We start from the raw sequence: 12,682 nt of genomic DNA, 5'->3' as shown, positions 1-12,682 counted from the left end.
GGTGTGTGTTGTTGATCTTCTCTGATGTTGTGTGATCTGTCAAGGTGTGTGTTGTTGATCATCTCTGATGTTGTGTGATTTGTCAAGGTGTGTGTTGTTGATCATCTCTGATGTTGTGTGGTCTGTCAAGGTGTGTGTTGTTGATCATCTCTGATGTTGTGTGGTCTGTCAAGGTGTGTGTTGTTGATCATCTCTGATGTTGTGTGATCTGTCCAGGTGTGTGTTGTTGATCATCTCTGATGTTGTGTGATCTGTCAAGGTGTGTGTTGTTGATCATCTCTGATGTTGTGTGGTCTGTCAAGGTGTGTGTTGATCATCTCTGATGTTGTGTGATCTGTCAAGGTGTGTGTTGATGATCATCTCTGATGTTGTGTGGTCTGTCAAGGTGTGTGTTGTTGATCATCTCTGATGTTGTGTGATTTGTCAAGGTGTGTGTTGTTGATCATCTCTGATGTTGTGTGGTCTGTCAAGGTGTGTGTTGTTGATCATCTCTGATGTTATGTGGTCTGTCAAGGTGTGTGTTGTTGATCATCTCTGATGTTGTGTGGTCTGTCAAGGTGTGTGTTGATCATCTCTGATGTTGTGATCTGTCAAGGTGTGTTGATCATCTCTGATGTTGTGTGATCTGTCAAGGTGTGTGTTGTTGATCATCTCTGATGTTGTGTGGTCTGTCAAGGTGTGTGTTGATCATCTCTGATGTTGTGATCTGTCAAGGTGTGTGTTGATCATCTCTGATGTTGTGTGGTCTGTCAAGGTGTGTGTTGTTGATCATCTCTGATGTTGTGTGGCCTGTCAAGTGTGTGTTGTTGATCATCTCTGATGTTGTGTGATCTGTCAAGGTGTGTGTTGTTGATCATCTCTGATGTTGTGTGGTCTGTCAAGGTGTGTGTTGTTGATCATCTCTGATGTTGTGTGATCTGTCAAGGTGTGTGTTGATCATCTCTGATGTTGTGATCTGTCAAGGTGTGTGTTGATCATCTCTGATGTTGTGTGGTCTGTCAAGGTGTGTGTTGTTGATCATCTCTGATGTTGTGTGGTCTGTCAAGGTGTGTGTTGATCATCTCTGATGTTGTGATCTGTCAAGGTGTGTGTTGATCATCTCTGATGTTGTGTGATCTGTCAAGGTGTGTGTTGATGATCATCTCTGATGTTGTGTGATCTGTCAAGGTGTGTGTTGATCATCTCTGATGTTGTGTAGTCTGTCAAGGTGTGTGTTGATCATCTCTGATGTTGTGTGGTCTGTCAAGGTGTGTGTTGATCATCTCTGATGTTGTGTGATCTGTCAAGGTGTGTGTTGTTGATCATCTCTGATGTTGTGTGATCTGTCAAGGTGTGTGTTGATGATCATCTCTGATGTTGTGTGATCTGTCAAGGTGTGTGTTGTTGATCATCTCTGATGTTGTGTGATTTGTCAAGGTGTGTGTTGTTGATCATCTCTGATGTTGTGTGATCTGTCAAGGTGTGTGTTGATCATCTCTGATGTTGTGTGGTCTGTCAAGGTGTGTGTTGATCATCTCTGATGTTGTGATCTGTCAAGGTGTGTGTTGATCATCTCTGATGTTGTGTGGTCTGTCAAGGTGTGTGTTGTTGATCATCTCTGATGTTGTGTGGTCTGTCAAGGTGTGTGTTGTTGATCATCTCTGATGTTGTGTGGTCTGTCAAGGTGTGTGTTGATCATCTCTGATGTTGTGTGGTCTGTCAAGGTGTGTGTTGATCATCTCTGATGTTGTGATCTGTCAAGGTGTGTGTTGATCATCTCTGATGTTGTGTGGTCTGTCAAGGTGTGTGTTGTTGATCATCTCTGATGTTGTGTGGTCTGTCAAGGTGTGTGTTGATCATCTCTGATGTTGTGATCTGTCAAGGTGTGTGTTGATCATCTCTGATGTTGTGTGGTCTGTCAAGGTGTGTGTTGTTGATCATCTCTGATGTTGTGTGGCCTGTCAAGTGTGTGTTGTTGATCATCTCTGATGTTGTGTGATCTGTCAAGGTGTGTGTTGTTGTTCATCTCTGATGTTGTGTGGTATGTCAAGGTGTGTGTTGATCATCTCTGATGTTGTGTGGTCTGTCAAGGTGTGTGTTGATCATCTCTGATGTTGTGATCTGTCAAGGTGTGTGTTGATCATCTCTGATGTTGTGTGGTCTGTCAAGGTGTGTGTTGATCATCTCTGATGTTGTGTGGTCTGTCAAGGTGTGTGTTGTTGATCATCTCTGATGTTGTGTGGTCTGTCAAGGTGTGTGTTGTTGATCATCTCTGATGTTGTGTGGTCTGTCAAGGTGTGTGTTGTTGATCATCTCTGATGTTGTGTGGTCTGTCTCAGCAGAAGGTCCTCACACAGTTCAGCAATGGAGACGAGAAACTAGTGAAGACACAACCCATCAGGAACTGTGACGACAGTCAGTGTGTTTATGTGATGTAATTTGTTTTTATTTCCCTACACTTTTTCTTTAATCACAAGCCTCTTAAAAACGTGTGTGTGTAGTCCTGTTGAAGGTGTACTGCAGTGACCACACCTACACCACCATCCGGGTTGCCGTAGCGGCCACAGGGAGTGAGGTGACCAGCGCTGTGGCCAACAAACTTGCCTCAAACGACGACCTGCTATTGGTCCACCTCAGCTCCGCAGGCGGTGAGGAGCCAATCACATCTCACTTCATTTGCATAGCATTTATTGCTGACATTTTATTTTCCTTTGTGTGTGTGTGTGTGTGTTCTCCTGTCACAGAGAAGCAGATGCTGAAGCCCAATGATGTGTCAGTATTCTCCTCTCTGAGCATCAATGGGCGTATGTTCGCCTGTCCCCGGGACCAGCTCAATGCTCTGGTGAGAGAGAATGAGGAATAGAAATGGGTCAATAGAGTGGCCTTTGAAACAGATCAGTGAGTATGTTTACATGCACACTAATAATTCCATATTAAACAGATTATTTCAGTAGGCTGAGAATGGCAATAGTTATGTAAACACTTTACTCAGTTTATCTTAATCTTGTAAGGTCTGTTAGGATCTACAGTTGAAGTCGGAAGTTTACATACACCTCAGCCAAATACATTTCAACTCAGGTTCACAATTCCTGACATTTAATCCGAGTAAAAATGCCCTGTTTTAGGTCAGTTAGGATCACCACTTTATTTTAAGAATGTGAAATGTCAGAATAATAGTAGAGAGAATGATTTATTTCAGCTTTTATTTCTTTCATCACATTCCCAGGGGGTCAGAAGTTTACATACACTCAATTAGTATTTGGTAGCCTTGCTTTTAAATTGTTTAACCTGGGTCAAATGTTTTGGGTAGCCTTCCACAAGCTTCCCATTCAATTTTGACCCATTCCTCCTGACAGAGCTGGTGTAACTGAGTCAGGTTTGTAGGCCTCCTTGCTCGCACGTGCTTTTTCAGTTCTGCACACACATTATCTGTAGGTTTGTGGTCAGGGCTTTGTGATGGCCACTCCAATACCTTGACTTTGTTGTCCTTAAGCCATTTTGCCACAACTTTGGAAGTTTGCTTGGGGTCAATGTCCATTTGGAAGACCCATTTGCGACCAAACTTTAACTTCCTGCCTGATGTCTTGAGATGTTGCTTCAATATAGCCAAATCATTTTCCCTCCCTCATGATGCCATCTATTTTGTGAGGTGCACCAGGACCTCCTGCAGCAAAGCACCCCCACAACATGATGCTACCACCCCCGTGCTTCATGGTTGGGATGGTGTTCTTCGGCTTGCAAGTTTCCCCCTTTTTCCTCCAAAGATAACAATGGTCATTATGGCCAAACAGTTCTATTTTTGTTTCAACAGACCAGAGGACATTTCTCCAAAAGTACGATTTTTGTCCCCATGTGCAGTTGCAAACCGTAGTCTGGCTTTTTTATGGCAGTTTTGGAGCAGCGGCTTCTTCCTTGCTGAGTGGCCTTTCAGGTTATGTCGATATAGGACTCGTTATACTGTGGATATAGATACTTTTGTATTTATGTTTCCTCCAGCATCTTCACAAGGTCCTTTGCTGTTGTTCTGGGATTGATTTGCACTTTTCGCACCAACGTACGTTCATCTCTAGGAGACAGAACACGTCTCCTTCCTGAGCAGTATGACGGTTGCGTGGTGTTTATACTTGCGTACTATTGTTTCTACAGATGAACATGGTACCTTCAGGTGTTTGGAAATTGTTCCCAAGGATGAACCAGACTTGTGGAGGTCTACAATTATTTTTTATCAGTTATCAGTCTTGGCTGATTTCTTTTGATTTTCCCATGATTTCAAGCAAAGAGGCACTGAGTTTGAAGGTAGGCCTTGAAATACATCCACAGGTACACCTCCAATTGACTTAAATGATGTCATTAGCATATCAGAAGCTTCTAAAGCCATGACATAATTTTCTGTCATTTTCCAAGCTGTTTAAAGGCACAGTCAACTTAGTGTATGTAAACTTAGTGTATGTAAACTATGTAAACTTCTGACCCACTGGATTTGTGATACAGTGAATTGTAAGTGAAATAATCTGTCTGTAAACAATTGTTGGAAAAATTACTTGTGTCATGCACAAAGTAGATGTCCTAACCGACTTGCCAAAACTATAGTTGTGGAGTAGTTGAAAAACTAATTTTAATGACTCCAACCTAAGTGAATGTAAACTTCCGACTTCAACTGTATTATTCAGAGTAAAAATTGTAAGGACACTATTAAAAGGTAAAACCAAGTTTATTCTTCCCAGAGGGTCAATACAGCTGCATTTGACAAAGACATGTTCATACAAGCACTGATATTTAACCCTTTCTCCTATGCTGAATCTCCTCCTACACATCTGAACAAACATTATATCTTTATTGCTATGCAGGAAACTAAGTGTTATGGGCCATACATTGTTCTTTCTCCCTTAACGTGACCTGACCTCCACCCCCTTCATCACTAATCCATGGCTCTCTCCACTTATCAATGCCTGCCACATGTGATCGCTTTCCCCACACTCAGTACATTCCAAGCTTAACCATTAAGTTCTGGTGTAGCCCCTCGGCTATGACACCCCCCTCAGGCCTCTATTACAACTAATGATTAACCTGTCTAAGACCTCGCCAACAGCCAAAGAAATTGCAGGGCGCCACATTTAATCAACAGAAATCTCACAATTCAATTTTCTCCAACATACAAGTATTAGACACCATTTTAAAGATAAAATTCTCGTTAATCCAACCACAGTGTCCAATTTCAAAAAAGCTTTTAGGCGAAAGCAGAACATATCATTATGTTAGGTCAGCAACTAGTCACAGAAAGCATACAGCGATTTTCCAACCAAAGAGAGGAGGCAAAAAAAACTGAAATATTGATAAAATGTATCCCTAATCTTTGATATTCTTAATCAGATTACACTCCCGGGACAACATGTTACACAATACATGTATGTTTTGTTCAATAAAGTTCATATTTATATCCAAAAACCTCAGTTTACATTTGTCTTTGCCTCCCAAACATCCCATGAATTTGCACAGAGCCACATCAAATCACAGAAATACTCAAAATAAACATGAATCAAAGATACAAGTGTTATTCACAGATTTAAAGATATTCTTCTCCTAATGCAACCGCTGTGTCAGATTTCCCTAAAAATTTACGGAAAACGCAAACCATGCAATAATCTGAGTACGGCGCTCAGAGACCAACACAACCCAAGAAGATATCTGCCATGTTGGAGTCAACATAAGTCAGTAATAGCGTTATACATATTCACTTACCTTTGATGATCTTCCTCAGAATGCACTCCCAAGAATGCCAGTTCCACGATACATTTTTGAATTGTTCCATAAAGTCCATAATTTATGTCCAAATTCCTCCTTGTTGTTCGTGCGTTCAGTACACAATCTAAACTCACGACGCGCGGGCAGGTCCAGGCAAAAGTTCAGACGAAAAGTCATATTACATTCCGTAGAAACATGTCAAACGAATTATAGAATCAATCTTTAGGATGTTTATAACATAAATCTTCAATAATCTTCCAACCGGAGAATTCCTTTGTCTGTAGAAAAGCAATGGAACAGAGCTCGCTCTCACGTGAACGAGCGTCACGAGCTCAAAGCATTCTGTCAGACCTCTGACTCATTCCTCTCTCATTCGGCCCCACTTCACAGTAGAAGCATCAGCCAAGGTTCTAAAGACTGTTGACATCTAGTGGAAGCCTTAGGAAGTGCAACATGACCCATATCTCACTGTGTCTTGAATAGGGAATGAGTTGAAAAACGACCAACCTCAGATTTCCCACTTCCTGTTTGGATTTTTTCTCAGGTTTTTGTCTGCCATATGAGTTCTGTTATACTCACAGATATCATTCAAACAGTTTTAGAAACTTCAGTGTTTTCTATCCAAATCTACTAATAATATGCATATATTAGCAACTGGGACTGAGTAGCAGGCCGTTTACTCTGGGCACACTTTTCATTTAAACGTGAAAATGCTGCCCCCTATCCATAACAAGTTAATAACATTTAAAGTTCAGAAATCATACGCCGATTAAAACGCCTAGTTTTCTGACTAATCTTTTTCAATTATTAGGACATGTAAATGGGTGTGTCTGGTCTGCGCATTTGCCAGCACCGGTAGCGCAAGCCTCCCTCATTTTAAGCGGGTCAACTGAGCTCGTATGCATCTTAGAAATTGTTTTCCTCTACAAACTTTATATTTCCAAACTTAGAATCAATAGGCAAAAATAGCGCTGTGGTAGAACAATTATTTTGATTGGTGATTTTCTGCATGTTTTCAGATGTGTACATGGTAACAGGATTATTAGGGGAATCGTTTTAAACAATCTATTTTAATAATACAATTATTGTGGATAGTTAGATTATTGTGTGCATGTAACCGTAATCATAGAGATGTGTAGGCATTAACCCATTGTGAGTGTGTGTGTGTGTGTTAGACCCCTCTCCCAGACCAGGAGGGGCCCTCAGCTGGGTCCATGTCCAGTTTTGAGCTGATGAGTTCTAAAGACCTGGCCTATCAGATGACCCTGTACGACTGGGAACTCTTCAGCTGTGTTCACGAGGTACACACACACACACACACCCTGGCTAATGTGAGATAAACACGCTGTCTATTTCTCTCAGTACACCTGAATCCTATAGTACATACATTATGTTCTGTCTCAATTTGACCAGTTTCTCACAGCAGGAAAATAATCCTGCAGCAACAGGAAATGTTAATTATTATGTTTGTGATAATTAATGGACATTTTTGTAGGGGTTGATCCATTTTTATTTAGGATAAATCAAGTCTGACATTTTAAAGTGGAAATTGCTTACTTTAGAAGCCTTTTTAAACCTTGAATACACAACAATTTGAATGTCCTACTGCGCAGGGAAATTCTCTGTGACAACACCTGTAGGTATTCTTTATCTTCCCTGGTGTAGCATGAGTTGTTGTACCACACGTTTGGCCGTCAGAGCTTCAGGAGAACCACAGCCAACCTGGACCTGTTTCTACGCAGGTCTGATTATAATCAAACATTAATAATTTCTAAATAACTTCTATGGCGTTGTTCAGGTTGATGGTACATGTTACAGTATGTTATGACTATTGTGTGTGGTCAGGTTCAACCAGGTGCAGCTGTGGGTGGTGACGGAGGTGTGTCTGTGTGGTCAGCTTAGCAAACGGGTTCAGCTGCTCAAGAAGTTCATCAAAATCGCTGCTCAGTGAGTCTTGTGCACACAAACAAAACACCCACTCGTTCTGTAGATACTCATGCTTATAGATTATTGATGTCACTGAAATGCTTCTTCACAATCTCATTGTATTGGTGGTGTTGCTTTCTCCAGCTGTCGGGAGTTTAAGAACCTGAACTCGTTCTTTGCCATCATCATGGGTATGAGCAACCCTGCAGTCAGCCGACTCGCTCAGACCTGGGAGGTGACAACTACTATACTGTTAAACTAAACTGCAGTTTTTCTATGAATCCATAAAAAACAGAAGCCCCTTGTCACGCCCTGGCCTTAGTATTCTTTGTTTTCTTTATTATTTTGGTTAGGTCAGGGTGTGACATGGGGAATGTTTGTGTTTTGGTGGTTTTGGGTGTTTCTATGGTAAAGGGGTTGTTGGGTGTAGTATATGGGTTTGTGTTGAGTTCATGTGTCTAGCGTTGTCTATGTATGTTTAGTTGTCTAGGAGAGTCTATGGTTACCTGAATGAGTTCCCAATTAGAGACAGCTGATTTCGGTTGTCTCTGATTGGGAGCCTTATTTAGGGTAGCCATAGGCTTTCATTTGTTGTGAGTAGTTGTCTATGTGATACGTTTGTAGCCAGTGTGTGCACATCGTTGTTTAGCTTCACGATCGTTTTCTTGTTTTGTTTAGTCTTTAAGTGTTTTTGTTTCGTTTGCCTTCTTCGTTAATAAAGAGGAGATGGCTTATTTTCCTAAAGCTGCGTTTTGGTCCGTCAATCCTCCACACGATCGTGACACCCCTGAACCTCTCTCTCTTTCTGTTGGCAGAAACTCCCCAGCAAGTTCAAGAAGTTTTATGCTGAGTTTGAGAGCATGATGGTGAGTTGCTCTTCAAAGACCCCTAAATGAACAATACAGTTGTTGACCTTAACTGTGATGTGTGTGTATTCCAAGGACCCGTCCAGGAACCACCGGGCATACCGGCTGACCGTCACCAAAATAGAGCCGCCAATCATCCCCTTCATGCCCCTCCTCCTCAAAGGTAAGCCCAAGCTCGGTCGCATGGAGTAGGTATGCAACAGAAACGTTTTCAAATCCAATTGTATTTGTCACATGCGCCGAATACAACAGGTAACAACCTTACAGTGAAATGCTTACTTACGGGCCCCTAACCAACAATGCAGTTAAAAAAATATGGATAAGAAATAAAAAGTAACAAATATTTAAAGAGCAGCAGTAAAATAACAATAGCGAGACTATACACAAGGGGGATAACGGTACAGAGTCAATGTGCGAGGGCACTGGTTAGTTGAAGTAATATGTACATGTAGGTAGAGCTATTAAAGTGACTATGCATAGACGATAACAACCGAGAGTAGCAGTGGTGTAAAAGAGGGGGAGAGGGGGGGGCCAATGCAAAGAGTCTGGGTGGCCATTTGATTAGCTGTTCAGGAGTCTTATGGCTTGGGGGTAGAAGCTGTTTAGGTGCCTCTTGGACCTAGACCTGGAGCTCCGGTACCCTTTGCCGTGCGGAAGCAGAGAGAACAGTCTATGACTAGGGGTGGCTGTTTTCAAACTAAGATGAGGTAGTTTATAGTATGTCCTCTGTTTTAAACTCCTTTTTCGATTCTGTTCCCAGACATGACTTTTAGTCACGAGGGCAACAAGACATTCATAGACAACATGGTCAACTTTGAGAAGATGGTGAGTATACACAGGTGTTCATAAGATGCTCATAAACTGTTCATGCCACCTATATGTACTGTATGTTGTAGTATCCACAACCTTCATAGAACATTAATACAACTTCTGTATGATATGAGACACTGCTTGTTGTTGGGTTTTCCAGCGGGTGATCGCAAACACCATCCGGGCGGTGAGACACTGCAGGAGTCAGCCGTTCAGTAAGTCTCGGATTATGTCTAGTGGTCCTTTCAGCTGAACCCATAACAATAGGCATTAACAATACAAACAGTCAGGTCCATAGATATTTGGACATTGACAAAGTTATTATCGTTTTGGCTCTATACGCCACCACAATGGATTTTAAAGGAAACAATCTTTCAGCTTTAATTTGAGGGTATTTTCGTCCAAATTGGGTGAACGGTGTAGGAATTACAGCACTTTTTATAATGTGGTCCCCCCCCATTTTTAGGAGTTCAAAAGTAATTGGACAAACTAACAATCATAAGTTAAATTGTGAGTTTTAATACATGTTTGCAAATCCTTTGCAGATTAAAAAACATGAGCTGGTGCACACCCAGCATAATAGTTTGTGTGGAGGTGCTGACTAACGGCGAATAAACTATCAAAATAAAGAAAGTCGCACACTCCATTATATAAACTCCCAGCAATTTAATGGGTATTTACCAACGTTTCGGCATCACTGTGCCTTAAATAATGTCATGAATACTTGAATCAGGTTATGTAGACAAACAGTGCAATTAGTGTAACCAATGACAGTAGTGAGGGGTGTGTCATAATGATTAAGTTAATTAAAATGGGTTGGTTAGCTTCAACAAAGTGACCTGCTACTGGATAGTAAATGTTCTTACACCTGATTGAGCTGCTACTGGATAGTAAATGTTCTTACACCTGATTGAGCTGCTACTGGATAGTCAATGTTCTGACACCTGATTGAGCTGCTACTGGATAGTCAATGTTCTGACACCTGATTGAGCTGCTACTGGATAGTAAATGTTCTAACGCCTGATTGAGCTGCTACTGGATAGTCAATGTTCTGACACCTGATTGAGCTGCTACTGGATAGTCAATGTTCTAACACATGGGTGTCAAACTCTGGCCCGCGGGCCAAATTTGGCCCGCGGGGTAATTATATTTGGCCCGCGAGACAATACCAAATTAGTACTAGAGCTGGCCTGCCGGTATTATACAGCGCATTCACCGCTAATACTACGAATCCCATAATGCTCTGCTGTTGTTTTCACGCGCTAATCAGGACAGGACCCAGAAACGCCCTCTCCTCTGTGACAGTAGTCATAGCAACATAGACGCTACAACTGTCAGCGCGATATCCCTTCCCAAAAATGGCGAAAAGAAAGGCAGAAAACAGGAGCTTTCTGGACAAGTGGGAGGCAGAATATCTGTTTACATATGTAAAAGACAAACCTGTTTGTCTTGTTTGTGGAGTCAACGTGGCTGTAAGTAAGGAGTACAACATTAGACGACACTATGAAACGAAACACCATGACAAATACAAGGACCTGGACATGACTCAAAGGAGCCAGAAAGTAGAGGAGATGAAAAGAAGTTTGGTTTCACAACAGAATATGTTCAAAAAAGCCACATCACAAAGTGAGGCTGCTGTAAAGGCTAGTTATATAGTGGCAGCAGAGATCGCAAAATCAGCCCGGCCCTTTAATGAGGGAGAGTTCGTGAAAAAGTGCATGATGAAAGTTTGTGACCTCGTATGCCCAGAGAAAAAGCAAGCATTTTCAAACGTGAGCCTGAGCAGGAACACAGTAGCTGATCGCACATGTGATCTTGCCACCAATCTGTATGACCAGTTGATGGAAAAGGGAAAATATTTCGTTGCGTTCTCCCTCGCTGTGGATGAGAGCTGCGACGCATCTGATACTGCTCAGCTGTCAGTCTTCATCCGTGGAGTGGACTCAAATCTGTGTGTTACGGAGGAGCTATTGGGATTCAAATCAATGCATGGCACAACCACAGGAAAGGAAATCTTTGAGGAGGTTTCCAAATGTGTAACTGAAATAAAGCTGCCGTGGGATAAACTCGTTGGATTAACGACAGATGGTGCGCCAGCGATGTGCGGTAAAAAGAGTGGACTGGTGGGCAAGGTTCGGGAGAAGATGCGGGAAGAGAACTGTGCAGGTGAGCTAACTGTTTACCACTGCATCATACATCAGGAATCACTGTGTGCCAAAGCCCTAAAGATGGAACATGTTATGACCACAGTAACACAGGTAGTTAACTTTATAAGAGCCAAAGGTCTGAATCACCGCCAGTTTAAACTTTTTCTAGAGGAGTGTGGTTCGGAATACGCAGACGTGCCGTATCACACAGAGGTGAGATGGCTAAGCAGAGGAAAAGTACTGAACAGATGTTTCGAGCTGCGTGAGGAAATATGTCAATTCCTGGAAACCAAAGGGAAGGATACAGCAGAGCTCCGGGAGCAAAAGTTTCTGTGTGAGCTGGCCTTTCTCTGTGACATCTCGAGCCATCTCGATGCGCTGAACCTGCAGCTTCAGGGGCGGGGGCGCATCATCACAGACATGTACGCTGCAGTGAGGGCCTTTAAAACTAAACTGTGCCTGTGGGAGAATCAGATGCTGCAAGGAAACCCTTGCCATTTTCCCTGCTGCCAAACCATAAAAGCGCAGATCTCTACCGCCGTGTTCCCATGCGCACAGTTTGCTGAAAAACTCAGTGTTCTCGCCGCTGAGTTTAGCCGGCGATTTGCCGCCTTCGATGTCCAGAAATGTAGGTTTGAACTGCTTAGTAATCCCTTCGCAGTTGATGTGGAAAATGCACCAACCAACATCCAAATGGAGCTGATTGAACTCCAGTGCAACGACACGCTGAAGTCAAAGTATGATGCTGTGGGCGCCGCACAGTTTCCACGGTTCATCCCTGACACAATGCCTCAGCTCCGCACCCAAGCTGCTCAGATGCTCTCCATGTTCGGCAGCACTTATCTATGCGAGCAACTTTTCTCCTCGATGAAGATGACCAAAACAACTCACAGGAGACGTCTGACTGATGAACACCTTCGCTCGATACTGAGGATTTCTTCAGCTCAGAGCCTGAGCCCAGACATTGATGAACTAGCATCCAAGAAGAGATGCCAGGTATCTGGCTTGGGCACATCAGATTAGATCAGTGTGCAATAATTAATGTTTTCTTTGTGCACTTTTTCTTGCTACAAGGCATGGGCTTGAATGGTTGATTAATTTATTATAATTTTCTTTGTAAAATTATTAGCCAGTGGAAAAAGTTTATTTTGGTATTTAAATCAGAAGGCTGCAAATAGAAAAGAGGCATACGATTTTTATAATTTTTTTATT

The 12,682-nt window shown here is 42.3% G+C and overlaps 1 protein-coding gene across 13 annotated transcripts in view; it reads left to right on the top strand.

Annotated features, from left to right (window-relative positions):
• Nucleotides 1–12,682, top strand: part of LOC129813913 (rap guanine nucleotide exchange factor 4-like) — a 58,434-nt gene that overhangs the window by 38,380 nt on the left and 7,372 nt on the right. For 11 of the 13 annotated variants that reach the window (XM_055866537.1, XM_055866531.1, XM_055866533.1 and 8 more), the window contains 11 exons: nt 2,319–2,394; nt 2,481–2,627; nt 2,724–2,821; nt 6,897–7,022; nt 7,387–7,463; nt 7,567–7,668; nt 7,792–7,882; nt 8,463–8,513; nt 8,589–8,676; nt 9,274–9,338; nt 9,484–9,538. In XM_055866537.1, coding sequence (XP_055722512.1) covers nt 2,319–2,394; nt 2,481–2,627; nt 2,724–2,821; nt 6,897–7,022; nt 7,387–7,463; nt 7,567–7,668; nt 7,792–7,882; nt 8,463–8,513; nt 8,589–8,676; nt 9,274–9,338; nt 9,484–9,538 — 976 coding nt within the window. The remainder of the gene's footprint in view (nt 1–2,318; nt 2,395–2,480; nt 2,628–2,723; nt 2,822–6,896; nt 7,023–7,386; nt 7,464–7,566; nt 7,669–7,791; nt 7,883–8,462; nt 8,514–8,588; nt 8,677–9,273; nt 9,339–9,483; nt 9,539–12,682) is intronic. The other 2 variants (XM_055866527.1, XM_055866529.1) reach the window with 1 other exon arrangement.

The sequence above is a fragment of the Salvelinus fontinalis genome, chromosome 17 (assembly GCF_029448725.1).
Source record: "Salvelinus fontinalis isolate EN_2023a chromosome 17, ASM2944872v1, whole genome shotgun sequence".
Taxonomy (NCBI): Eukaryota; Metazoa; Chordata; class Actinopteri; order Salmoniformes; family Salmonidae; genus Salvelinus; species Salvelinus fontinalis.
Note: the sequence above shows the minus strand (reverse complement) of the source record. Positions and strands in the feature narration are given on the sequence as shown.